General features: G+C 39.0%; 1 protein-coding gene across 2 annotated transcripts; it reads right to left on the reverse strand.

The window, feature by feature from the left end:
* Positions 1-304: 304 nt before the first annotated feature.
* Positions 305-23,126, reverse strand: LOC149808124 (uncharacterized). 2 transcript variants are annotated; one of them, XM_089949887.1, is made up of 6 exons: positions 22,810-23,126; positions 5,045-5,112; positions 4,511-4,574; positions 3,945-4,031; positions 2,908-3,073; positions 305-679 (listed from the first exon to the last, which is right to left on the reverse strand). In XM_089949887.1, exons 1-5 carry the CDS (start codon positions 22,852-22,854, stop codon positions 2,930-2,932), a joined length of 408 nt encoding a protein of 135 aa, XP_089806013.1. In that variant the 5' UTR covers positions 22,855-23,126; the 3' UTR covers positions 305-679; positions 2,908-2,929. The 2 variants fall into 2 exon arrangements, with proteins under 2 accessions (XP_089806013.1, XP_089805982.1); XM_089949856.1 differs by lacking the exon at positions 22,810-23,126 and having other exon boundaries at positions 5,045-5,529.
* Positions 23,127-27,262: the final 4,136 nt, after the last annotated feature.

Below are 27,262 nucleotides of genomic sequence, written 5' to 3' on the forward strand. Positions count from 1 at the left end.
TTTGTAGTTCGAGCATACAAATAATTCACTGGCATATTGATCTAAATATCTAAAAGGTATTTTTTTTTAAAAGAACTAACGCTTATATATAACGGATATATTTTTTAAAAAACTCAACAGTGCAAAAAACGATAAGCTATTATAGATAAATTTCACCAAAAAAGATCATTAAAAGACGACCTTGAAATAATTACTTAAACAAAATTAAATTTTGAGAAAAAATTTAATGACGCTAATTTACTATAAAGAGTTTATTAACAATGTGTCATAAATGCATACTTAAACATAAATCAAAGGTCTAAAAGATGCGTGGAGATGAATGTGTCACTCAGTGGAAGGTACATGCATTGGCTCTACAACATGTACCTTACCTTATCGGATATAAGTGGGCGTCCCTTTGTGATTGCACCGCTCCGGTGGCCTAGTGGTTATAGCGTTCGCCGCGGATGCGGGAGGTCGTGGGTTCGATCAACGGCCGAGTCATACCAAAGACTTACAAAAATGGTACCTACAGGTGCCTCGCTCGGCGCTCAGCATTAAGGGGTTAGTGTTAGGACTGGTCAGCCTGGTGTCAGGATAATGTGACTGGGTGGGACATCATGCTACATGTCTGCGGAATGGTGCCTCAGGGCTAGACATTACTATAAACTGCCACACTGCAGACATCGTAGCGATATGACTGAAAAATTGTTAAAGCTACGTTAAACATCCAAGTCACACATACACACACATACACACACACACACACACACTTTGTGATTTGTTCCTCGTGCATCATGATGAACACTCCACAGTCATATCCATTCTCCTGGTGAGATTTTGTCTGTACAGTATATATACAGACAAAATCAAATATATATATATATATATATATATATATATATATATATATATATATATATATATATATATATATATATATATATATATATATATCAAATGGGTGTTTCATATTAAATTAAAATATTTACGTCAGTATATTTCCTAAAAGTGTTACTGTTAGTTACACGCTGAACATGCTCATAAAAAGCACAGTATTTAGAATCTGATACACTCACCTGATTACATGCTGTTGTGTAAAATAACGGATGGTACCTGCTAGTGTATAGCGTCAACAATTTTAACCGGTGTAGGTAAATTTCAACCAATTCAACGCCATTTTGTCCTTTTTGCGGATTTTGAAGATGAATATCACTTTGCTTTTACATTTTTAACTAGATAAGAGTTTATATTTCTCAAATGTACATCATTATTCTAATGTATGCAAATAACACCTAGTAATTGTAATAAATTGTATAATGTTGTATTATTCCAGTTGAAGATCGCGGAATCACCGCATTAGATACTGAACTATATCAAAATATGCATGCAACCATTGAACACAATAATTCAAATTGTACCAATTGCCAATGTTAGAAAAGAGAGTAAATATTCTATATTCAGATTAAATTATTGTAATAGTAATGATGCGATTATCATAAGTTATATTGTCTTAGTTCTTGAGGTTTATTATATATCACATAAAGAGATACTGAAAAGAATTAGTGGGAGAAAATAATATTACGACAGTGGTAACAACTTTTAACTGAACTTAAGCAATATAAATTTTGGAATTACTTTATTGTCCAATGCTATAGATATATCTGCCCTTATGTATGCTATTCTATCTATATTTACACATTTAAGCCTATTTCATACTTTTTTTTCCTTTTTCTGCTTCATCTTTTTTCTGTTCCGTACTGTCAATTCTCCCATAGGATGAACATGTCTTAAATATATGTCAGGCTTGTAGTCACTCTTGTATAGAATTTGTGTAATCAACGAGGATGCGTTAACAAAAATGCCAAAAAGCGAAGCACACATATGGGAAAATAGACATTAAATTCATCCTGTATTCACATTTTTTAAAATTATTTGTCATAAAAAATCATGCAAAATTTCAGTTAATGAATCTACATGGCTTTATGATATTCGATATGCTGTGATACCCATTGAATATCGTATGCTTGTTAGACTATAAGTCAAACGGAACACATTCTAAGGAAAAACTCTTGATTAAATAAAGTAATACCATTGTTTAAGTAAACATTTTAATTCTCATGACAATAATGCTTATATTCGAAAATTAAAGAATTTGAGAGTAGATGAATGTTGATTGCGTACACCATCCGTGACCTTAAATAGACTTCAAGCTTGCCAAGACCACACAATGCACGATAGAATAAGGAAACAAAGGAACTAAAATTCTTACAAGAAAACTCAGAATTATTGAAATATTTATTACAAAATGATACTTCTGAACTGAGTCAAATACTACCAATCTGTAATGTTTATACAATACTCCCACTCCATTAATATCCACTCTATCAATACGCGGAGGACATGTTTTAAGGAAAATAAAAAGTGCTTCATTTTGTTATGAAAGCAGTAAATAATTGTACCAAATATTTTACGCGCTACAATTCAAAGATGCGTTGTTCAAGTCAGAATGAATATAAATATTTCATCTTCCTTCACTCCTATTTCCATAGAAATAAAGACTACAGGATAAAATTAAAACAATGAATAATTCAGGTGAAGTAGAAAAAAGTCCAACATACAATGTTACATTACAATAGCATATTGCGAAATAAAAGATAACAAACAATGCAAGTCAAATATATATAACACCCTAACTATTAACACTGCATAATTAATGAATGTGTACCTATGTAAAGAAATGCATTTTATATTAAATACTAACTGATTTCATATATAATTACAGTGGTATGGATACATGATTCATAAAGATTAATTATGAGGGCTACTATAATGATACAATTTTATATATATATATATATATATATATATATATATATATATATATATATATATATATATATATATATATATATATATTAAACTTACGACAAGGGACCAGTGTCCTGGTCTATTCATAGGAATAATTTACATGTTCCTTGTGGTTTGTTCCGTCTGGGAGCTCCACTCCTTTTTTGCACATATAGAATGAGTCAATGCATAAAGCTTTCCCCTCACTATCTCTTTCGATGATCGCCAGGAAAGCATTTATTACCTATAAAACGGAAAGTATTATCTTCCAAATACATTAAAATCCTGTATTAAGTTTTACAACATTTAGAGCCACGCTTATTATTGTAAACATAACATGTAATGGACGTATTACAAACCTGTGCCACTTTGCAAAAGAAATTAATAATATGCATTTGCATTTCTAAGTGAAAACAACAGTGCAGACGTAGAAAATGATTGTTCCAATAGACTTTATCATATAAACCAACCCAAAGAAAACATAAACATTTTAAACTAGTGCAGAACTAAAAAGGCAGATATATATCGTTTTTGTATAACAAGTATCTCATTATGTTAGGGTATATAGAAACATACAATTATTCTAGTTTATCATTTAAAAATGTATATGCCAATTAAGACGTGAAGAAATCAAATTCCTAAACCTGTATTAAGCTTCAAAGACATCCAACATCTCACAAAAATTTCGCATTAGTAATAGATACATTGTAATGAGATCTAAATTTCATTGTAACTGAATGATTGCAATTTATCTTTCATAGAAGCTAAGCTGTCTTGCTTTAGAGAGAATAAACAAACTCTTAAAAGAAAAACTTGTAGTCACATTCTTAGAATTTTGCCTATTTAAATATGTGTGAATAAACAAATACAGGAAATAATATTAGTGTCTGCTTAAACAAGTGAATGTCAGATTTTCGCATAATTTCAATGAAAGATGTTTGTATTTGGTATAAAGGCCTTTTCTTAGGCTTAATAAATTTTCAGTTAGAAACACAAATATTGCTAGCCTTTCATAAGTCTCTGATAAAAAGAAAACACGAAACCGTCTTCAAATATTGATAATGCAACGCTTGAACGTTACCATTTCTATTAGATCTTCAAAATATTTTGGTTACCTGGTCACTGATCCAGTTCTTTCCTTCCAAAGTTTTCAAGTCACTCTCATACAACAAGACTTTGCCAACTTTGATGATAGCATCGTTCTGTTTTAAAACAAAATAGTGGAAAGTAATGAAAAAACTAGTGATACAATCTATTAACATTTGCGGATTTTCAATACCCGGTACCCATAGCGCGCCCTTTATTTCGCTGATTCCTTTCAATGAAATTCATCAGGACTTCCTTCGAAGGTGGACTCTGTCCTCTAGAAACAACATATAAAAGAAAGGCCCATATAAAATCTCTAAAGAGAGAAGGAAATTGCCCAAATGTATACATAATATAAAATCTTCTTACGTCAAGTGTTGTACTGGACCTCATATTCCTAGCTGCGAATTTCTCGAAATCGGCTTGACAAATTTGCTTTGAACTTTTCCTGCTGTTAGAGCGGGTCCTTAGTTAGATACTATCCAAGGTACGATGAAATCAAAGTCTTTCTAAGTAGGAGCAGAATTAGTACAATCTAGTCAAACAATCTACTAATATTTACGTGTTTGTCTTAAACGGTACCCATAGTGCGCACCTTATTTCGCTGATTCCTCTTGACGAAATTCGTCAGGGCTTCCTTTGTAGGTGGATTCTGTCCCCTAGAAATGAAATATTAAACAATGATTCGTGTCAAAATTCAATGAAAAGGGGATGTAATGGCCCAAATGTATACGTAAGATATAATCTTCTTACGGCATGTGCTGTACTCGATATCCTTTATCCAGCCTGGAATTTCGCGAAAATGCCACAATGAATTTTCTTCAAACGTTATCTACTGCTATATATCCAAGAGATAAAATATCAAAAAAGGCTCCATGTAAAAAAGGGGACATAATTGTCCAGAATGTAAACTTAAGATATAATCTTACGGCATGTGATGTGCTCGACTTACTTTATATAGCCTCGAATTTCTCGGAAGTTGCCTCGACGAATTATTTCTACTTTTTTCATGCTGTTAACTAGATATTATCCAAGAGGCCTTGAAATCAAAATCCTCTAAATAGAATTTCAATTGGTACAAACTTTTGATTTAATCTATTAAAATCTGCGTGTTTTTCATAACCTTTACCCTTCAAAAGCCCTTTGTTTCGTTGCGTCCTTGTGACGAAATTCGTCAGAACTTCCTTCGTGGGTGGTCTGTATCCAATAGAGACAAAATATTAAAGAAGGTCTATTTTCAAATCTCTTTAAAGAGGGGATATAGATTCCCAGCTGTATACGTAAGATATAATCTTCCCATCGCATCTGTTGTACTTGACCTCTTTTATCTGGCCGCAAATTCCTTGAAATCGTCTATACAAATTTTCTTCTATCGTTTTCTCTGTTAGGACGGGTCCCTCTCTAGGTACTTTGAAACAGGGGTTCATATCAGAATTCTCTAGGTAAGGGTTTAAGCATAGCAAAGATTGGCTGCAATCTGTTCATAGACTTAACGGTTTTTAATACTACTGGTATCCATAAAGACTAGGGGTGAAACGATACACCTGTGCCGCGTATCGATACGATTCACGATACGCTGCCTGTGATACGATACATATCGATACACATATGATCTTGGTGTTTTTCCATCTTTGGAAGGTTGGTGGTGCCATTTCATGTAAAACTTTTGGTCCTAATTTCAGTATGCAGATGACAGATAGACATGTATTTATTATATATTTATATGCAATTCTCACTGATGAGAAAATAACAACAATACTTTCAAACAGACTACCTGTTGGTTGCAATGAGTTTTATCCAACGTTCTAGGTCATTTAATTGTGGCTCCATTTAACTCCCTTTGTTTTGTACAACATGAATGATTTGAAAACATCTTAGTACCAATTCCGTGTCTCAGTTACATTTGGAAGATATTACAATATTATCTTCAAAACAGAAGAAATAATGCAGTTTCCTCGTGCAAAAAAATCTCATTTGGAACAAATTCAGGCATGTTAATAAGGTTGAATACCAACAAAATCTATCACATTTTACATCCTGCAGATGCAAAATACTGCTGCAGCCACATGTACATGTATTTGTTATTGAAGAAGGAAAACTATTGACTACACCCAGTCTTATTCTGCAATGTTTTTAACTTCCACAAGGTGATAACTTTGAGCAGTTTGCAGTCTGACCCATCGCTAATTCTATGCATATTTCATTTGTTCAATCAGTGCCTTCATTCACTGGTTAAATATCTCTGCATAAAAAAGAGAGAAGTTACAATTTATTCCCAATGAACAATTTAAGGAGAGATGATGACAGGATTTTATCTTAAGGTAGACCTCCCTGTCATGTGTATTTGATTTTCTTGTATCTGATTTAATATATATTTATTTCAATTTAATTGTTTGTCAGTTTTAATTTTTTAGTTTTTATTACAGGCTATTGTAATGTAAATTTATTCTCTAGAGATAAAACTTATTTCAGAAAATAGTTTGACCTTGACTGTTTGTTTTATAAACACCAGGTGTTGATCTAAATCCTAACCTTGTTTCAGAATTTGTGGCAACCACGTAAACAAGTTCTATCTTTATTTTAAAATGATTGGTTGTTTTCGAGGTCATGATGGGACTTCGTCTTTAAAGGAGACCATAAACCAATGGAAATATAGAATAATAATAAAAGTACTATAGCAGAAAACCTTATTCTGAAGTATCATCTGCGACCGTAATGCTAATATTTAAATATTGGCCTATCTTCTAGGAGCTGAATTTCCGTGACCTCGTATGCAAAATTTCCGCGCCTATTCGGTTACTTTCGGGATGTGACGTCATAGTAGCGACTCCAGCAGCGCAAATGGGAGTTGCCAGAGTAAAAGACAATACCGTTTTGCGTTGCTTACGGGTGTAATAGAACATTAAGAAAAGCCTGTGGACAACATTTTTTTTCTTTTCCGAAAGATAAAGGCATAATGAAAGAACGGATACATTATTACAAACGAGTCGATTTCAAAGCAGCACCATACAGCACTCTGTGCTCGTTACATTTCTCAAAGGAATGTTACTAGAGGGATCATGAAAAAAATGGCAGCTCAAGGATACGCAAATGCTAGGCCTAGACTAAATGTTGGCGCTGTTCCAGACATACCTTTGGACATTTTAAATCCTGGGAAAAGTGTTAAATGTGTGAGCTCTGAAAATAGGCAGAATGCCGAGTAAGTGACCACAAAATGCAACAATCAATTCACAGATCTTTTATCTACACCAGCAGTGCTAAAAAGAAATCTGATAGCCCGACACGCTGGGCCCCTCTGGTTTTAGTTCCGGCCCATCCTATATTCAAAATGAGGTGCCCGTCAGGCTTGTCGAAACAAAAATTGTTTGCTTGAGGAAACTTGGATCGCGCAGGTGAAATGAGTAGATGCATTTTCAAGATGTTGGCATACATGCCTTAACACGGCACAATCTAAATCAAATCACCACTGTCCTAGGTGAAATTTAGATTTGATTTTAATCAAATGGAAGCTTTGCTAAAAATAAGATTCTAAACCTGTCGTGTTTCGAGAAATTCTGTAATCTTATAAAAATTAAAAATAAAAAAAATCATTGTATACATGTAGTATGTGTAAACGGTAATCTGTAATGATTGAAATTTATATAAAACTATTCCTTGGACAGTTTAAATAGCAGCGATTAAAAGAAAAGAGGTCAAAGTTTCACATTAACTGGCTGACAATAGAACCTGGGGGGGGGGGACTATTGACCCAGACCCCCCTTGAGCAGCAGAGGGGGCGAATCGGACATTTTGTCCAATCGTTATTTTGCTTAATTATTACTTTCTGCACTCAACGATCTAGTGTCGTCAGCGCCTGGTAAAAAAAAAACGACGACGTCGTTGGGGGATCGTCGCGTCGTCATTTGGTTTAATTAACACCTTCTGCGCGCCGATCCCCAGCGTCGTCAGCGTCCGGTAAGCACATCGACGACCGCGTGGATGTCATTGCCCCCTCTGCTGCTATGATCTTACAAACAGAGTGATCACTAACTCCTCCTCTTGCAGATCAATTAGGTTATTTGACTGATCGGTAATTCTGAAATTAATTCTCGTTAAAAACCGATCATGGCATCGCATATAGACCGGATTAATCGGACTCTCAATGATCAAAAATCCCGGAGGGGCTGTTGGTGAAAACGAATAAAGGATATACCCCTGTTGAGCTTGATTTGATTGCTTGGTATCCACCTGATAACTCCCTTCGATAACATCACACACTAGATTGATCGCTATCACTGATGCGATATTTACGTTGTATGGAGCAATATGCCTACCACCATCTCCGTTATCGTGTCTGAGGATAGTTGATGGGGGGGTGTCCGCGGGTGGATTCTCAGGCCATCCTAGTATGGTTCTTATTGAACTGTTATAAATATCAACCATATACCCCGGTGTGCTTATTTCAATCGTCGACGATAACGTCGGTTCATGAACCGTAATAGCGATTTTTGATTCCTTTCCTGTGATCGATTTTATCCTGCGTTGAAATTCTTTATTGATTTGCTCTATTTGGTATGACCCAGTTGGTATTGTAACCTCCTCCCAGTTTGGGGTCCCATCGGGTTTATTTGTCCGTGCAAAAACCAGCGAGTTATTAGGTTGTTGTCCGTTAAATGCGTCCGCTCGGATATTAGGCCAACTGTGATATACTCGCAATTTTGCCAGCGCTATTTCCTTTACTGGAACCGGTGATGGGAAGTTCACACTGAATTCGGGTTTCGTTGATGTTATCGATATCATACTTGTTTGTACCGGAGTGGTGTTCTCCGCGATCCGCTGAAGTAATTGAGACCCTTCGGGGTTCAGCGACATTATTATTATTCGTTGTTTTTAGTGTCTAATTTTAACAACCAGGTGGTTTCGGCTTCCAGTTGAAAATCCTCGATTTTTGACATCGCGGAGCTATATAACTGGACCATCGTGGAGAATTCAACATCGGATACGAACAAATTATCAATCGATAACGAGATCAACCCGGATAATTTCGAGTATGCGTCGGATACTATTTGATGTTTTACTGTATACTCGTTGAGTTTTTTCTGAAAACACGATGATATCTTCCTAGTGATTGCGTTGGCAACTCCAGCAACTGTTGTCATTGCGGAGACAGCGATTGGAACAGCGATCGGGGTTATCGTGGTCACCGTGGATAAAATAACACCGGCGCCAGCTACTATACCCGACACCGAGTACACGACCGCGTCGATGGCGGTTATTTTACGACGGTATTTTTTTATTTTTACACGGTATTGTTCGGAAAGCGTTTTCAAGTTCGCGGAAAATTCTTTTGCGGTATCGAATCGATATTGATGTGACGTCGGTGATACCTCTGATTCAACTTCCTTGGTGGTCATTTTTATTTTAAAAGAGCTAGTGTTTTTAATTACTTAGATTCGCTGCAAATTCCACATACCATGTAATGTTTGCCCGGGCTAGATTTCTATCAACGGCATAAATTGTAAACTGTTCAGTTGCGTTCTTGTCTATAATTGTTGATATTGTATTGTTAAACCCGGATGAACTCGACGATAATATATTAAACTGCATCATTGAAACCAGTGTCAATCGATAAATGCCCTTAACAGTTGCGGTGATATTTACTGTATTCTGTGTAGGAGTCCAATCGAATGATCCATGCCGAATTGTGTATACTGTGTTGATGATGTTCTCATGAGGGATTTTTATTTTTTCGAATTGCTCTGCTACTCTCGGTAGTCCGTCTTTAATCGCTTCAACATCAGTTTTAATCGTTCCTATTTCCTGTATATGCGTGTCCACATCTTTTTTGTTCGCTGCAACATTAGTTTTGATTGTTTCTATTTCCCGTGTATTCTCGGTTATACTTTTTTTGTTCGCTGCAACATCAAGTTTGATTGTTTCTATTTCATATGTATGCACGTCTATGCCTTTTTTGTTCGCTGCAACATCAGTTTTAATTAATCCTATTCCCCGCCAATATGCGTCTACATTTTTTTTGTTCGCTTCAATATCAGTTTTGATTGTTCCTATTTCCTGTGTATGCGTGTCCATATTATTTATGATCGTTGTAACATCAGTTTTGATTGTTTCTATTTTCCGTCCATGCGAGTCTACATTATTTATGATCGTTGCAACATTAGCGCCGATTATTTCTATTTCCCGTTCATGCGCGTCTACACTCCTTTTGTTCGTTGCAACATCAGTTTTGATTGTTTCTATTTCCTGTCCATACGCAGTGATATCATTTATAGTTATTGTGATTTCATCCGGTTTGGCATTTTTTTTACCAAGGAATTTATCAAAGTTGTCATCGATCCTGTTAACATTTTTTCGTAACGAGGTAAATTGGCCCGACAGCGTCGTAAACTCCAAAATAGTATTTTTTATTGTTGCAAGATTCGGTTCGGTTACCGTCGGGGTTCCAAAAAAACTAGCGGTAGTGAGTTGTATATCGGTGACAGATTTTTTCACCTCGGTGGCAGATTTTTTCACATGCGCGTCAAGTTCGATCACGGATTCATTCAACCTTATAGTACCGTCTTGGATTAATTCTATTATTCTCTCTATCTCCACTATATGTTTACCTGGTCTGAGTCGTCCGTCGCTGGTATACAGCGCGATAGTGTTCTCGGCGGCATCACGCTGTCGTATTAAAACGTCATTCAGTGACATATTACCGGATTTCAATTTACCCTGGCGGTCTTGAAATACAACTATTTCGCCCGGGTCAACACTTGTTAGATTCAACATATCAGCGATTTCATCCTCAATTAGTTTTTTTATGTCGGCGGCGGTCGTTTCCGCGGATTGTTTCAGCGCCGAAACCGGTCGCCCCCAGATATCAATCATTATTATTGTAAATGTTATTCTCTAAAATCCGTTGAGCTTCTACAACCCCACTAGTGTATTCGTTTACAACCACATGAGGTGGTTTCCGCGATGATGAAATCGCCGCGAGTACGTTCAATACCTCACGGCCACATATCGGCGAGTCACTTAATCGCTGTGTTGGCAGCGTGGAATAAAAAACCCGGGCTGAACACGCCCGGGCTGAACACGCCCGGACATACCGCATGAACTCTTTCGGCGGGGCTAACCCGTATGAATCAAAATAGACGATTGCACGCGGATCAATCGCGTACGCAACCCAATGAGTTCCCGCTCCGGAGGACCCATCGAGGTTAATTATGCCTGTTTCAGTATTCCTTGGGGCCGCCGGTAATTGATCCCTCATAAAAACACCTCTGAAGTTTTTTATCGCTAACGCGTTTGCGGCGTCTATTAAATCAAAATTAGACATTGGAGTCATTGACTCAGGAGTCATTGACTCAGGAGTTATAGACTCTTGCGTTAATAAACGGTCCCCGGTAGTCTTAGACCCTTTCCCGAGTACCATGAATACGGGGTTCCCGGTAGTCTTAGACCCTTTCCGGCCACGGGTCGTTTTTTTTTGTAGCCTTTCCCGGTTGCCTTCTTCAATGCCATCCCCGCCGCGGTACCAACGGCCCCCAACGCCGCCGCCTTAGCCACTGCTGGTGCGGCCGCGGCAATCAACGCTGGAATCGCAGCTAACAGCGGAAATATCCCACCGGTCTTTTCCATGTTTTTAATTGCTGCGGCTGAAAAATCTATTTGAACACCCTTTTTATTCTTCATCGCATCATTGAAATGTTTTATTTGACGCGCCGTCAACGATATCTTATGATTACCGCCCGCCATCTGCGACGGCTTCAGCGTTATTGTGGTTCCGCATTGTTTAGCCGACTTTGATCGTAATTTCTTGACTTGACCATCAGTCAACTCTACACTGACGACACTATACGACATTTTATTGTAAACGCGTTTGTGTTTTCAATTACATGTTTTCCACTGGCGCATCAACGATTCTCATTCGTCCACCAACGCCTTCTAGCAGCATTGATTTATCGCTGAGAATGACAGCAACCGCTCTATAATTGGCACCAGCCGGGGCTATATGAGCTCGGAAGTGTATATCAACGACGGATTGTCTCGTTAAATCAAGATGTTCCAGCGAAAAATAATAAATCGGATACAGGTTTTTAAAATCAAGTTGTGATATTTGCAAACCAGTGTCGACGTTTTGATCACGACCCATATACGACAGCAATCGATGATACACACGTGCGATATGGTTGTCGCCGTAATTAAGCTGTATATCCTCGGATGGTTCCTGTTGTCCGTTTATTCTCAGCGAAACATCCCTGACTCCTAATTGATCAAATATCATATGGCTGCGTTCTTGACTACCCAATCGTTCCCTATTCTGTAGCGCTATGAATATATGACGCGGGGCTGAAACACCCTGTTTTGACGCCAAGTGCCATGTAAACGTATCGGCGACGTTATCCTCTTTAGCATCAGTTGTTACCGCTAGCCAACTCAACAACGATTTCCCTCCCTGTTCCATAAATGCTAACAATCGTGCTTCCGTGGTAACTGATGGAGTCAGCACCGGCATCCACAATGCCATTTTAGTTAAAATGACTTTACCGGCAGCGACGCCAGCAGCATGCCATATTGCATTGTTATCATCGCCCCTTCGCGTCAGCGCGATTGTATGCTTAGCCCCATAGATAACCTTCCTGACATTTCTGCAGAATCCAAATATGTGATGGAGTGGAATCGCGCATGAAAACTTTCGGCGTGGTCCTTGCAACATTCCTACTCGTGCTGCGAATCCCATATTGTAATTATCGTTAAGACTTTTTATAATATTGAAATTAGCGCCTGGTTTTACTCTGCGGTCTGGGTTATTTGCTTCAGCCTGATCAATTGCGGTATCTTTTTCCACCAGCAAGTTAACGTACTGAAGATGATCAGCGTTATTAGTGGTGTCCTTTGCGAACATTATAGATGGGCCCGCCGATCTTGTATAATCATCCGAGTATCTCGCCAACCCAATTATCGTCGTTGCAACATCAACCTCGCGTTCTATTGATTCAATTTCTCGCCCGTCAATAAGATATCTGGCGCTCTCAAATAACGCCATGATACCGTTGTTGACGAAACCAACTCGAACACGAGGGTCATCTGCGTATGGTGCATTATCGGCGGCATTTGTCACGAGTTCTCCCTCGATTTCGATAAACGCTTCACACGGCAGAAAGTATTTACTGGTATCTTGGACCTGAAGTTCAATTCGCGATCGTAGGTCGGGTTGCGCTGCATAATAAGAATAATATTGATAATCACGGACAGAATCATCCCTGCGTACTGGGGCGTCCATATCAAACGCGGGGTCAGCGGTTCGCGCAAACATTCTATTATTTATCATGTTGATGTTTTCAATTGAAATCCATCAACGTCGTTTTCGTCGTAAATTCTTCGAATTTAAACCACTCCCCGCTATCGCGTTCATGAGCGCGTTGGTTGCCGCATCGGCGGATGGCGGAGTCGCCAACGACTGAGTCGTCGCCAACGACTCTAATTTTTCTTCCACGGCGTTATTTATTACTTTACTGACATTTGCAGGCATCACTGTCGTTGATGGCATCTGTTTTCTTTTTGAAAATCTCTTGGATTTCACCAACGACATTAGTTTGTCCCGCGCGGCTGAAAGCGCCTTTCCGGCAACATCTCCAATGGCACTAATACCCTTATCACGAATAACATCAATAGCCTTCATTCCTAATTGTTTGGCTAACGGCGCTACTTTTGGAGCCATTCTTGTAAATAACCCCGCAATGGTGCTACCGAGACCGTCTCCATAGTACGCGTGGTAAACAGGCAATCGCGAGTTTACCACGTAGACGAGTACTGGTTTATCATGGTTGTAGTGTATGATCATCCTTATTAAAAACACCAGTTTTCCAATTAATCATCCACGAGTTCGTCTATGAGCGTTCGATATGCATTAATGTCCATAATACCGCCTGTAAATAACCGCTTGCAAATATCAGCGGCCTCATTGATTATTTCCGTAGAGTTATTTCCGGCTCGTTTTCCTCCAATTAGTACCTCTAGCCGTGATATATCACTGAGAACACTGCCAGGACAGGTAACGCCGTAGGATTCTTTACCAACAGAGTATCCTTTTCCTTTTTTTGGTGTTATACTCTTAACTTCCTTGTGGAATGCGTCGTAATCGGATTTACTACGATGTGGTAATGCATCTTTATGTTTACTTGCTAAATACACTATTCTTGCCCAGTCCTTTAACGACTTTATATTTTTCTCGTAACCGCTATTGATATGCTTCTTATCTCGTATGCTCTTAGCAAAATTGTTGGCAGCAAAATTAATTAATTCTTCCCTGTTGCTGAAGCCTCTAATTTGATCTATTGTGCTCTTCTTGAGTACAATACGGGGTATATTCCCTTCTTTTTCTTCCGGTATTTCTTCTTCTGGTGTTTCTTCGGGTATTTCTTCTTCTGGTTCTTTCGCAGTAGCACCTAGTTCTTCTTCGTCGGCCATTGTAACATAAGGTTCTTGTGGTTCGGTTATAGCGAGTGGTGGTGGCCTCCGTGTTGTAGCAGCCGCTATTTTTGCAGGGAGTGTTTCTAAAGACCTTTTTGTTTGTTCGGTCTGAGTTGCTATCTTTTCAAGCGCACCAAGAACGGGTACAGTTACCGCCGTAACATCCTTAGTCGCTTTAGTTACCGGGGCAAATAACTGTTCACTTCCAACAGCAAAATCAGTTTGTAGTTGCTGCCGCGTTTGAAGTTGTTCTCGGACCCTGTCTCGTAACGGTATAAACTTTTTAAGCGCTGCTAGTCGCTCTCTGGCTAGCCGAGTAGTAAGTGATTCACCTACCATTATTGTAAATTGATCCGCAATTTTCTAATTTTCCGCCGAGTGTACCATCGGGGGCTCCACGGAGTTTTCGTCTATAATCCTTCTAATGTTTTTGATCTTACTAGAAATCTCCCGGCGTCGTTCATAAACACGTCCGAGTTTTTTTCGTATTATTTCAACGGCAGTGAATAGTCCAATGAATGCATTTGCGTCATTGTGGTACAGGTTCTCATTAATCGTATGTTGTAATCGTTTTATAAAAAAATACTCGCGGGCCAGGGTAAAACGCCCCCGTTTCGACTGTTCGTTAATAATCTCATAATCGGATAATATTTTTTCACTGTCGAGACCATCAGATAATTCAATTCCTTGATTTTTTAATTTTGAAATCTCGGCTAATATATTATTGATGTCTTCGATATTCATTATTCTTATAAAACATCTTGTTTTTAAATAAAAAGAAAAATGAAACCCCGTGTATCAATTCCGAAGGTGTTTAATAATTCGTTAGACGTGACCTCGTCAGCGCCATAGGCGCCGGTGACTTCATCACTCGCTGATTTCTGTTATATATGAAAATCGAATTCTATGCTCGGTCTTTTTTGAGATCGCTGAATTCTGTATTCCTTCTGCAACAAATCGTATTGAGGCGATATAAATGTCAAAATATTTTCCTGCCTCATTCATCGACTGAAATATTTTTTCCTCGTGAGTTGTTGTATCAAATGACTTTACGGGTTTTGCTTTCTTTGGGTATTTACCGGTTTGGCCTTTTTTGGTATTCTGACTTTGCGAGATAGCTTGCAAGTTTGTAAGAGAATTATCAGTCTTATTATTATTAATATGATCAATCACAAGCCCATTTTCGATTAATCCGTTGAATGCTTCAAATACAATCCTGTGAACATAATACTTCTTTTTTCCGGCACCAAACATCAAATACCCCTGATTATTTACGGTACCAACCGGCTTCTTCAGTCTACGATTTCTAACAATGCCGTCGCGAGACGCCTCGTAATTGACGAGCAGGGGATGCGACTGAAATTCTCGGTCCATTTGTATAATAATACTACTTGTCTAATTTATTATTTGGTTTAATTATGAATCTTTCAACGTAGTCCTGGGGGGTTTTGATGACGAAGTCGGCGGTAGGGTCAATGACGGCGTTTTTAATTCGCTTGTCATAATAGCGTTTTAGTTCCCTGTATCGCTTTCCGCCACAATTAATACACAACTGCGATTTTCCTCTTACACCGACGTGACAAACCAAGCACGGCAGGGGGCCAAGAGAACCATTACGAACGCTTTGTAAATGATACCCGCAGAATTCACCTCTACATGATTTATTGCACGGGGTTGTCGACCCAATCATCAACCATTTGCAGTGATTCATTATACTATATTCTTTCATTTAAATACTTGTTTTAATTATATGGATGAGTTTGAGAGATTAGCAGTAATTAAGCCCTGGAAAAATATTAAGTTCAATCTCGATAGAGTCCTCAAGGACACACCAAAAGCGTTAATAAACGATAAAACCCTGTTGAATAAAATACGCGATTGTATCAATGAATTCAAACGTGATGGTGCATCTCATAGTTGGTCAACATTTCGAATTGATGGTGTTGTTGATGCTACCATGAACGACAACCGCGCAGCAATGATAATATCACAACTTGACAGTAAAAGGTATTTCTTCAGAGTAAAATTCATTGTCCGGGTGGAATCAGGCGATTGGATCATACGTGATAAATTTGAACCAGTTTTCAGCGACAAGAAAACAGTCACTGTCAGCCGCGACTCCAAGCCGGGGTTGTTAACCGGAATTGACAGACCATACTATGAACGAGCGTATCCTGAAACAGCAGTTGTTTATGGAATATACCCGTTAAATAAGAAACCTGATATCGGAAAACTGAAACCAATGAAACAGTCAACGGGGATAAATTGTGTAGCAGAACGAATAATAGAGCATTTTACAAATGCATGTCGAGGAAACAAATTGACTGATTTACGACGTAGCAAAATCAACCAGTGGGAACTAACCGTAAAAGAGCGTGGAGCAACCATCAGCGACATAGCGAGATTAGAAACATCGCTGAGATTTCCAATAACCGTTACAACGATAACCGGTGAAGTATTACACGAATCAAAGTACAAATCAAAGGGAGCCCCAATCAAAATTATCGATCATAACGAACACGCATGGACGCCCGTGATCACAATATTTCCACGGAATAGAACAGTAAAGTATATACCCGAAGAATTCCTGGGAGAACAATTCTCCAAGGACGGTTTTCTCGCGGAGAGGAAACTATTTGATGCTATTGCCTACTTGTGTAAAAACGACCCTGTATCAGTGTGGTTACTTCGCAGCGCTGAAAACGATGCGGATACCTTTGATCAGTTTGTAAGGCCAAACGGTGAATTATATCGCACTGAAGCATTTCACAACAGGATGAAAAAAACCGCCATAGAATTTGAGGAGCATGATGAACAACTGCTAACAAATTGTTTTACGATTCCATCGGTTGCGGCTCATGTTGCAGCAAGGAAAAATGCGTGGAGACCAACGCGCAAGGAATTTCTGCCGGATGTACAATCCAGTTGTTTGGAATACTATCACGGTGGACTATGGAACACTGAATACAACCGCGACGCTATGATCTCGGTTGATATGGTTGCCTGCTATCCAGCGAGTTTTCTCGGGTATGGATCCGCCGCTGAGTACTTTAGACGATTTGGACACCCCAGTCATGAAATGACTCGTGTTGCTATTAATGGACCACTGCCTGATTTTGATTTAACCGGATTCGCTCGCATAGTATCATTTGAATTCGCGGCAGGACTCCATCGCTGTTGCTATATTTGGATCGGTAGACACATGGCTGAAAAGAAGTGGCTGCCAATAGCGCTGCTACGGTATATGATTGATTGTAGCATGCTGGTTTCGTTGATTGTCAATGACGCAATTATATCATACCGGGCGCAGACTGAAGTCTGGTTACCAGAACCGGAGCGTCTAGATAGCATAATTGACGAGTCCAGAAAAAACATTGATGCCGACGAGGAATATATCATCGAATGGTCCAGGAGGATATTCAACCAACGAAACCACGAGGCAAAAGATCTCGGTAGAAGAATAATTGGTAAGTTTACACAAGGTGGAAAAAACTGCGATTACAAACGATATTGCTCACGGCTGATTATAGATGACGCAGAATATGATTTTGTAATCAAGGACGCAGTGGCGAAAAATAGATACGTGAACTGCAAAACAGCTTTCTTGTCCAATGGAACAAGGTTGGGTACAGTTGTTACCTACAGCGATGGAGACAGCCCAGCATATCCACATTTGAGGGCGTCTATGCTGGGTTATGCCGCTATTAATTTATTCTCGATGATAAATAGATTTCCTGACACCGCGGTTAGAGTAGCCGTTGATTCATTTTATATTGACGTAGCGTATAAGGGAAACGTAGCCGAGTTTACTAGTCCGGACGAGAGTTGGGGTACATGGAGAATTAAAAATGAAATACGACGCGATTATTCCCCGTCAGCGGATGTCACCGTTGAGAACAATTACCTACGCGGCGATAAATTATCAGAATGGTCTAATGCACCATCGTGTTCTGATCCAATTTGTAGACACAAGACGGTTTATTTAAGCGGCTGTGGCGGGTCAGGAAAGACGACTCGGGCAATTGAATTATTTCGAACGCGGGCAAGTATAATCGTGCTTACACCGACCCATAGACTAGCGCGAGAGATAAAACAACGAAATGTTGACGCCGTTACTTATCACAGCTTTTTTCGATACAGCGGCGGTGAGTGAACTCCTGATCGAATGGGTGAAAAATTTATTCCCGATATTATCATCTGGGATGAGATATGTACTGTTTCGTTAGATACTTTACAAATGTTTCTTGAGTGGTTGCTGCGCGCGAATACAGCGGTAATCATGTGTGGCGACCATGGCCAACCACCACCATTTGTCGGCGAGGGTCCACATGATTGGTTAAAGGGTTTTGTGGACTATTATGAAGAAACCGATACTGATTACCGAGCACTTGATGAACAACTGCGCGAGGTTAAAAAACTAATCAGATTACAGCCGGATAGAGTTCAGTGTGAAATAATCCGCGAGGTAATTCCGGAAACGCCGTTGAATGAATTCTGGGAAACATGGAGACCAAACGATTTGATTGTAGCGAGTAGAAAGATAGTCAGAGACACACTTCAGCGGAAGTTGTTTGCGTTGCATAAGGAAAAGTTTCCAACGCGTCCAGTGCCGTTGTGTTATAGACCCGCGGACACACGGCGGCAGAACATTGAAGTTGAAATTCCAGCCCCGACAGCGTCGGGGACAAAAAAACAAATTCTCGTGCTGAATGATATCGTGCTCGTTGATATCAGCGTCGTCGAGGACGCGCTACGTGCTGATAAATCCCCGTGGACGCTAGGATACGCAACAACAATACATTCCTCGCAGGGACTAACTATCACGGACACCATTGTTTGGATGGTTGATAATCGCATCGAATGGTCGAATCTAGTCTATCTTGCAGTGTCCCGAGTACGGAGAATAAATCAGCTTCGAAGAATTGTTATTGACGAAGCCGGTGACGGAGTCACTGACGAAGCCGGCGACAAAGTCACCATCGATGCAAGCGTCATTGATAGAAAACTCTCGGGTTACCGCCAACAGGATAAAAAAAAACAGCGGCGTTTTGATATTGATGCCGAATTAATAATCTCGCTACGACAACAACAGAATAATCACTGCGCGAGTTGCAATTGTATAATGAGTTGGCGTTATTCGGATAAAGACACTCGCCAATTTACCGTGGATAGGATCGATAACAGTCTCGGTCATGTCAAAACCAATGTGAGGTTGACATGTCTTGAGTGCAATAGACGCAACGGCGCTAGTTAAGACCACGCGGGGGTAATTGAGTATCGTCAGGTATCACTTGTAGTTGCTCGCGTGTAAATCCGCGCTGAGGAGCAGTTGAATCCAGTCTATAGATCGGTGGTCTACCAGTTGATCGTGTTATCGTTGATATGTTATGTGTGGTAACACTCCAGATAGGATCAGTAGCTCTTTTTTTACCGCCTTCAAGCTCTCCTGGTTCATACAGATATCTAACAGTGACATCGCCGAGAATCGGCTTGGAAACGCTATCTATTTTTGATCTTCCGGGTATATACTTTTCTTTAATCGCGTCGCTGGGCTTCATGTTGATTGCTCGGGTAATCTCGTTATTTAACGCGACAATTACGCCTGGCAACCTTTTGACCCATTCACGAGATCGTTTTTCTTGGATGAATTCCTTCGCGTATTGATATCCAAATAACCGTTCAGCAACAGTCCGATTGAATCGTTCAACAATTGCCTGATCACGATGTAGCGCAGTATGACCTCGTCGTATCGCGACGCTATGATGTTTCAGCGTTGATAAAACAGCGCCGCGAAATTCACTACCGGGATCAACTTGTAATAGATTTGGCCAGCGCAGAGGGCCTCTTCGATAAATTCTTTCAAACGCAGCGGCTACTTCAGTTGCCGACTTTGTTTTTAACGGCTCCGCTTGTTTGTATCGACTCGCAACATCAACTACGGTTAGCGCGTATTTGTAACCGTTGTCATGCGGCAGAAATAGTATATCAGCCTGATGAACTTCATTAGGTACGCTGACATCAAAGCGCGAGAAGTTGATTTGTTTAGGCGGTGGTAGATAGATTTGCCATATAGCCTGTTTGGATAACCAATTAGCCGCAGTGGTCCTCGTTACTTTTGCAGCGCTTGCAAGCTTACCAATTGCGGCCTTCCCCTTCCAGTATCCTCTTGGAGAATAATAGATGGATTCCATGTTGTTATTATAAACGCTAGCGTTTTCAATTACCAGCGCGAGAAGCTCCGCTTCCAATCATTAATTTACCTTTCATAGCCGATTTTACCAACCATGAGGCCAATTTTTCTTTGAAGGATTTATCAGGAATAGCATTTAGCGCGTGAATTAATTTTACATCCGCGATATGGCGCTGTTGCAGATCGCTACTTTTGTAGTAAGCAACATCATGAGCATGACACGCCTTATCGATAGCGTTTATTGGATACTCACCGGGTTTGGGTTGATTTTGATCATCGAGTCTAATATCTAATCGTGTTCCGGGGCCACAGTAGTTATATCCTGGGAGGTGTTTTTCTCCTGGATACTTTGCCCACGGGGTTCCGGGGAGTTTTGATAACTTGGCTGCGATGTCACCTCCTCGCTTTTTTTTAAAACATCTCCGGGTCTAATAGAAATAAATCTAAATTTCTTTGTACCGCATTGTACACACTTGCCAGTAAGGGCCGATCTGTTATTTCTTGTTGTAGCGGTTGTCATATCATTTGTACCAGTACGTACTCTACACTTCACACAATATAGATCCATAATTTATGTATAGAAATATGAATATAATTGATTTTTCGGCGACTAAAACAAGAGAACCAGTTAAGCATGTTGCAGCGTTACCAAACTCGATCCGGATGATTATCATCGGACCATCTGGATCCGGCAAGACGCAATTGTTACTCAATTTAATAATGAGATGGATGAAGTGGGATAAGTTGTATTTGGTTGCTCCTAGCGTAGATGATCAACGATGCTACGAGGTGTTGAAAGATTTCAACGAGAATGCATCAGCGATCGCTAAAAAAAATGTTATTGAGTTTATTACAGATATCAATGATGCACCGGGTATTGATGATATTGATGGCGACGTTAACAATCTAGTCGTGTACGATGATGTTATGTTAGACAATCAAAAGAACCCAGCTAGGATATTTTCCAGAGGCAGGCATAAAAACACTGACGTGATATATGTCACTCAACGATACACTCAGATTCCAAAAGTAATCAGAGATAACTGCAATATTCTTGCTGTATTCAACGGCGTTGATACACACACGCTACGAAATATTTGGCAGACATGGTGCGGCGGTGACATGGACTTTAATGTTTTTCGAAACTTTTTTAGTCATGCTCAGTCGACCCCACATGGATTCGTAACGATAAATTTACATGATCCTCGGACACGATATCGTATCGGACTTGACCAAATATTCGGTTAGTTGTAAATAATTTTCATTGTAAATAACCACTTAGCAGCAGAGGGGGCGATGACATCCACGCGGTCGTCGATGTGCTTACCGGACGCTGACGACGCTGGGGATCAACGCGCAGAAGGTGTTAATTAAACCAAATGACGTCACCATCGTGTAAGATGGACCGACGTCGTTTTTTTTTTACCAGGCGCTGACGACACTAGATCGTTGAGTGCAGAAAGTAATAATTAAGCAAAATAACGATTGGACAAAATGTCCGATTCGCCCCCTCTGCTGCTCCTTGCCCCAATGTGCGAGCGCCCATGGGAGGTGCCTTTTCTCTGTGTGATACGCCTTATTAGTCCCCCAGGACAAGCCCCTTTTGCATATTCTGGTCAGCTCTGGCTAAATTGCAAATTAGCAGAAGTTTTGAAAATACGCAAACAATAAAGCCGGTGTGACTAATGAACATAATCCTTATCCTTGCATTGATCTTGTGAAAAAGACTGCCCTTCGGACATACTTCAGAGAAACCATGTTCGACAGTGTGTGTATGTGTAAGCACCAGCAATTGACTACCAAATAAACGATGCCTATTTTGTTGTTACTTACGATGCCATGGACTTCATTTTAACAGTTCAAATCTGCAGTCACCAGTTACCGTACATGTGGCAACTGTTTTTCTCACGTTTTATGCCCCACCTTCTTTCCTTAGGTTTAAGTCTTAATGCATGTAACACTGTTTGATGAATAAAATATTTATTCAGAATTAGTTCTTTAGGGCCACATATACTGCATGGTATATTTTGTTTTATTCCTTGTAATTTAATCATGGTAATTAAACTTTACATATACGGTAGAGGAATGTCAGGTGTTAACTGGCCGAGTTTCTTTGGTGGAAATGGAGATGCGATTTTGTTTGCAGAGAAAATTTCACAGTGATCTTTCATTTAAGGACACACGGTACTAATTCAACTCCAATAGTAAACATATAGAAACACCATAATAGTCAAAATTCAATAACTTACAATTTCTAGGTGCTGATGATGAGACCTATAATTCTCCATGCACATCTAACCTTGGTGCAAGCTTATGTGTGGAGAACACCATATGACCCGCGGTATTTTGTTTACATACATGTGCATGAAACACATGTTATTGATTCTGCACCAAATGAATCAGATGCTACTTTCATTATTGAGTACTCCTGAGTCAAGCCTGTAAGAATGCTAAAATTGCATCAGTAGAAATTTGTCAATATTTTTTTTAAATTACATATAGGATAAGCTCTCAAAAGATATTTTTACTAAAATTTTAATTTTCATTATTAACCAATTATGGACCACCAAACCTGTAAATACTCTATTATTTCTTACCCATTTCTAGACTGGTTCACAGTTCTTTCGTATAATTAGTACCGTGTGTCCTTAAGCTAATTGGTGACAATTTTATTCTTTTAAGTTTTTGTTACTATAGTACTGTTGTAGTTGTTTAAAAACATCTGAAATTTACTTGAATAATGTTTAATCTTTGCGTTCTATTTACTGAAGAAGAACAAATGAAGAAAAAAAAAACTGTTGTGTGATATTAATTATTTCGTCCAGTGCCGGATTTAGACGTGTGTGCGTGTGATTTGAATTTTTAACGTAGCTTTAACAATTTTTCAGTCATCTCGCTATGATGTCTGCAGTGTGGCAGTTTAGACTGTGGATTGCATACGTTATATCTATTTATAAATGGTTTGGGGTTGGATTTTTTTTTTCTGACAAATGAAAATTGACAGACATAATGTAATAATCGGGACTTCGCTGCGAAAAATTGAGAGATATTACGAGATCGGGAGGTAGATGAGGAAATACCCCCAAAATCGGGAGGTTTTATCCGGGCTTGAGACTTGCCAGGTATGAACTGTCCGGGCTTGTGGAATTTCAGTCAGGGCTTGAGTTTATTTAAGTCACCAGCCCGGGGCCTGTGCCTAAAAAAATTATTTTAGCACTGACCAGTACAGTACATAAACTATTATATCAGACTGCAGATTCAACTTTTGAATGAGCAACCCAAATGTGGTCTCCTCCTGTCTGTCTCGCTCGCCAATGTTAATTTTTGTATTCGAGGACTGGCTAGTATTGCGTCACGGTACCACGTGATCTGTCGTCTCATCAAAACTCGGAAAAACTCGGCAATTTACGGAATCGTGGTATCTTCCACGCAATATGATCACTACCCGTTTACGATATTTAATTTATAAACATTGAAGTCGAATTACAATCTGTAGAGAATTACATACGTAAAAGGAAAAGTTTGATTTCTAGTCTCCTTTAAGATATAAACATTTTATTTTTTTGGGGTAGAATAAAATGATTGGTTTTCATCAGGGTCACACTGAGTAGACGTGATCTGTAATACGTACTAATTTCTATAAACTTCCAGAACATGATCATGTGACCCCCTTGTTTACGTTTAGAAGACATATAACCTATGTGTTAGAGAATTATTCTCAGTAGAAGCTGGGCTGTTAAACTGGAAGTTGTATGTTGTGCTGTTTGGAGTTATTTCAAATTAATTGGATTGGAATTATTTCAAATTACTTGGATTCAAAAGGATTACTTCTGTTATTTTTCTGGAAAATACGTGTGCTCATGTGAAATTGATGAATAAGGACAGTTTTTTTATAAACATTTATTCAGCTATCAAAAACCGGAGTTATAATTCTTGTTTCTACAAGGAACTGAAGAATTCAGCACTACAGTCAGTAGAACATTTTGTCATTAGGACTTAAAAGAATTTATTCTTGGATTATTCTTTGATTATTTTGAATTTGATTATATAAGACCGTAAGGTCATATTTTTTTTCTTCATTTTTACAGAATTTTTCCAGGAAAATAAATTATTGTATTTTTTTCAAAGTTTGTTGTTTTCACTCTTTCTTGTGTTACTGTTTATTCGAGCCTAAACACGTGACATATCACTCCCTCTTTATCAAAGATACAAGGACGGGGAGGACGAAACGGTCATTGGTCAATATTTATCTAAACTTCAATATCTGTCTCTCATTCTTCCTGCTCCACTTTCTTAGAGCTCTACTGAAATCAACATCTTTGACAGATGTCACCTCGAGTTATATAAGCATTAATCTGTTAATTATTTCTGAGCATACTCTGCTCCTTTTCTTTGTATCAATATTGTTCTGTGCTTTTTTCTGAAGGGGCATTTACATAGCTAGCTTTGTTAGCTTGAATATGTTTGGACACTGATCTTTGTGACTGTCATGTACAATTTTCCAGAGCTCAGATATTATCTTTTGGATATATCTGTTCCAAAAATAGGACTTTTCACTAACATAAATTTCCGTTGTTAAACCTGTAGTTTACTGACAAAGGTATTAAAATAAATATCTTTACTTATGAATTTCATTTTTTACTCTTACTTCATTCATGTTATCTTAACCCTGATATGGATACATGTATATGGTTTTGTATCACAGGGCGAAATTAATTAATATTAAAAAAAATGCATTATACTTTTAAATTGTTTGGATTTAAATTTGGCTCACTATTCTGCCCTTTGTACATTTAATTTAGAAATACCATTGAAAGGGTAATGCCGTCTATTTTTTGCCCATCCAGCGTGTACCTCTGACTCATATTTAACACCATTTCGGGTTCAAAATCGCTCACTGGTATCTCCGTTAACGCTTTACCAGCTCCAATAATCTGATACACTTCATAACTTTAAAGGTTATTGTCATCATCACTCTAATCAGCAAGTATTTGCCGAACGGATCGTAATGAACCACGCCGGGATTGAGACATTATGGGTTTTCTAGGCAGCCCGTATTTTAAACACGCAGCTGTAAAACTTTCTCCATGAATGGCTCAAACTTAGCCATAATGCTTATTCTTGGGCACGTTGTGCTAATCAAATTTTGTTTCACAACCATTCATGTCGTGCTTGAGGAACCCAGATGTGGAACAGTTGCTATCAGAAAAACAGATGTCGTGACAAAAACGGTTACATAAAAATGGATACTTCGCCGAGCACATTTTCATATATGGGACTTATCGCGTTTCAATGTTCTCCAAGCGCACGAATTCGTACAAATTTTGCACGATTCGCGCAATGGCACACCCTGACAGCATCTCCGCTTAAGTACTTGACATATCTAATGACTTTCTCGCGAAGTCTCTCTCTGGATCTGCGAATACTTCCTGTTTGTCACGCAGAGAATAAGCTATATTCATTTCTGATTGGTGGTTATTGTTTCACCTGGACCGGAAACGCAATAACCACAAATGAGAATTCAGTGTAACGTATTTTACCATGCAACACACCGGTAGGGTAGCTTTCAAATCGACCAATGGAGTCATGATATAATTCAAAGTAGAAACTTCGCGTGAAAGTGGTTATTTAATGAGCAAAGTACTTAATTATACATGTGGGACACGTTTGGAATGTATAGTATATGCTGATCATACTTCTGGGTTAAGATAATTAGCATGTAATTGGGCGGGGGGGGGGAGGGGCAGATTACAAACCATGTCACCGTGATAACTTTTAGTCGGCGAGTGCGTATTCTCCAATAGCCTTTTTCGTGTTAACTGATAAACATGAGTGTCTGTGACTGCAAATGCTGTTTCAGATGGATTTTAATTTGACAGAACAACAAGGTAACTAATAATAATTATTCAAAACTGCTGAAGGTTAAACTAACATGCATACGGGGAGGGGGTGAGCAAGTGGCCGAGTGTTCGAAAACGCTTACCGTTACGGATCACTTCCATCTCACTTCTGTCTTCGTAGATTCGAGTCTCGGGTTCGGCCAGTGTGGGTACGTGAGAAAGCTTACCAGTAGCTTCTTGTGGGTCAGTGCTTCTTTCCCGGGTTGTCCCGGGGTTCTTCTTCCACCATTTATACTTGCCGCCATGTATAGCCTATCTTGTGCTGAAAATGGCGTTAAACCTTACAGCAACAACAACAACATGCATACCACAAGTATCGTTTTGTATCGATATGTGTGTCGTTTCAGCAAATGTATCAATGCATCGATATATCGATGAATCGTTTCACCCGTAGTAAAGACCTTCATAGTTTTCCGCTTGCTTTAGACGAACAGTCAGTAATGTTTTTGGTAGTGAAATATATCGTTGCGTAGAAGATATGTAACAATGATCAATGTCAAAATCATTTTAGGGGTGAACCAGATATGGACTGAAGAGGTAATATCCTAATGGACTTGTTATTTCTGTCATATATTGATCTCCGGATTCCTAGAAATCGGGCCGATGAATTTTCATTTAAATTTTCCTGCAGCTGGAACACATACAAAGAGGAGTTTAAATCAATATCTTTTAAGTAAGGGTTCAATAATTACAATCTATTTTAATCGATCCAAAATGTGGTGGTATTTCGTACCCGGTGCCCGTAGGTTGCCCTTTTTTCGCTGATTCCTCTCAACAAAAGTCGTCAGGGCTAATGTCCTCT

This window comes from Sinohyriopsis cumingii, chromosome 1, assembly GCF_028554795.1.
Source record: "Sinohyriopsis cumingii isolate HCF-2022 chromosome 1, ASM2855479v2, whole genome shotgun sequence".
In the NCBI taxonomy this organism is placed as follows: domain Eukaryota; kingdom Metazoa; phylum Mollusca; class Bivalvia; order Unionida; family Unionidae; genus Sinohyriopsis; species Sinohyriopsis cumingii.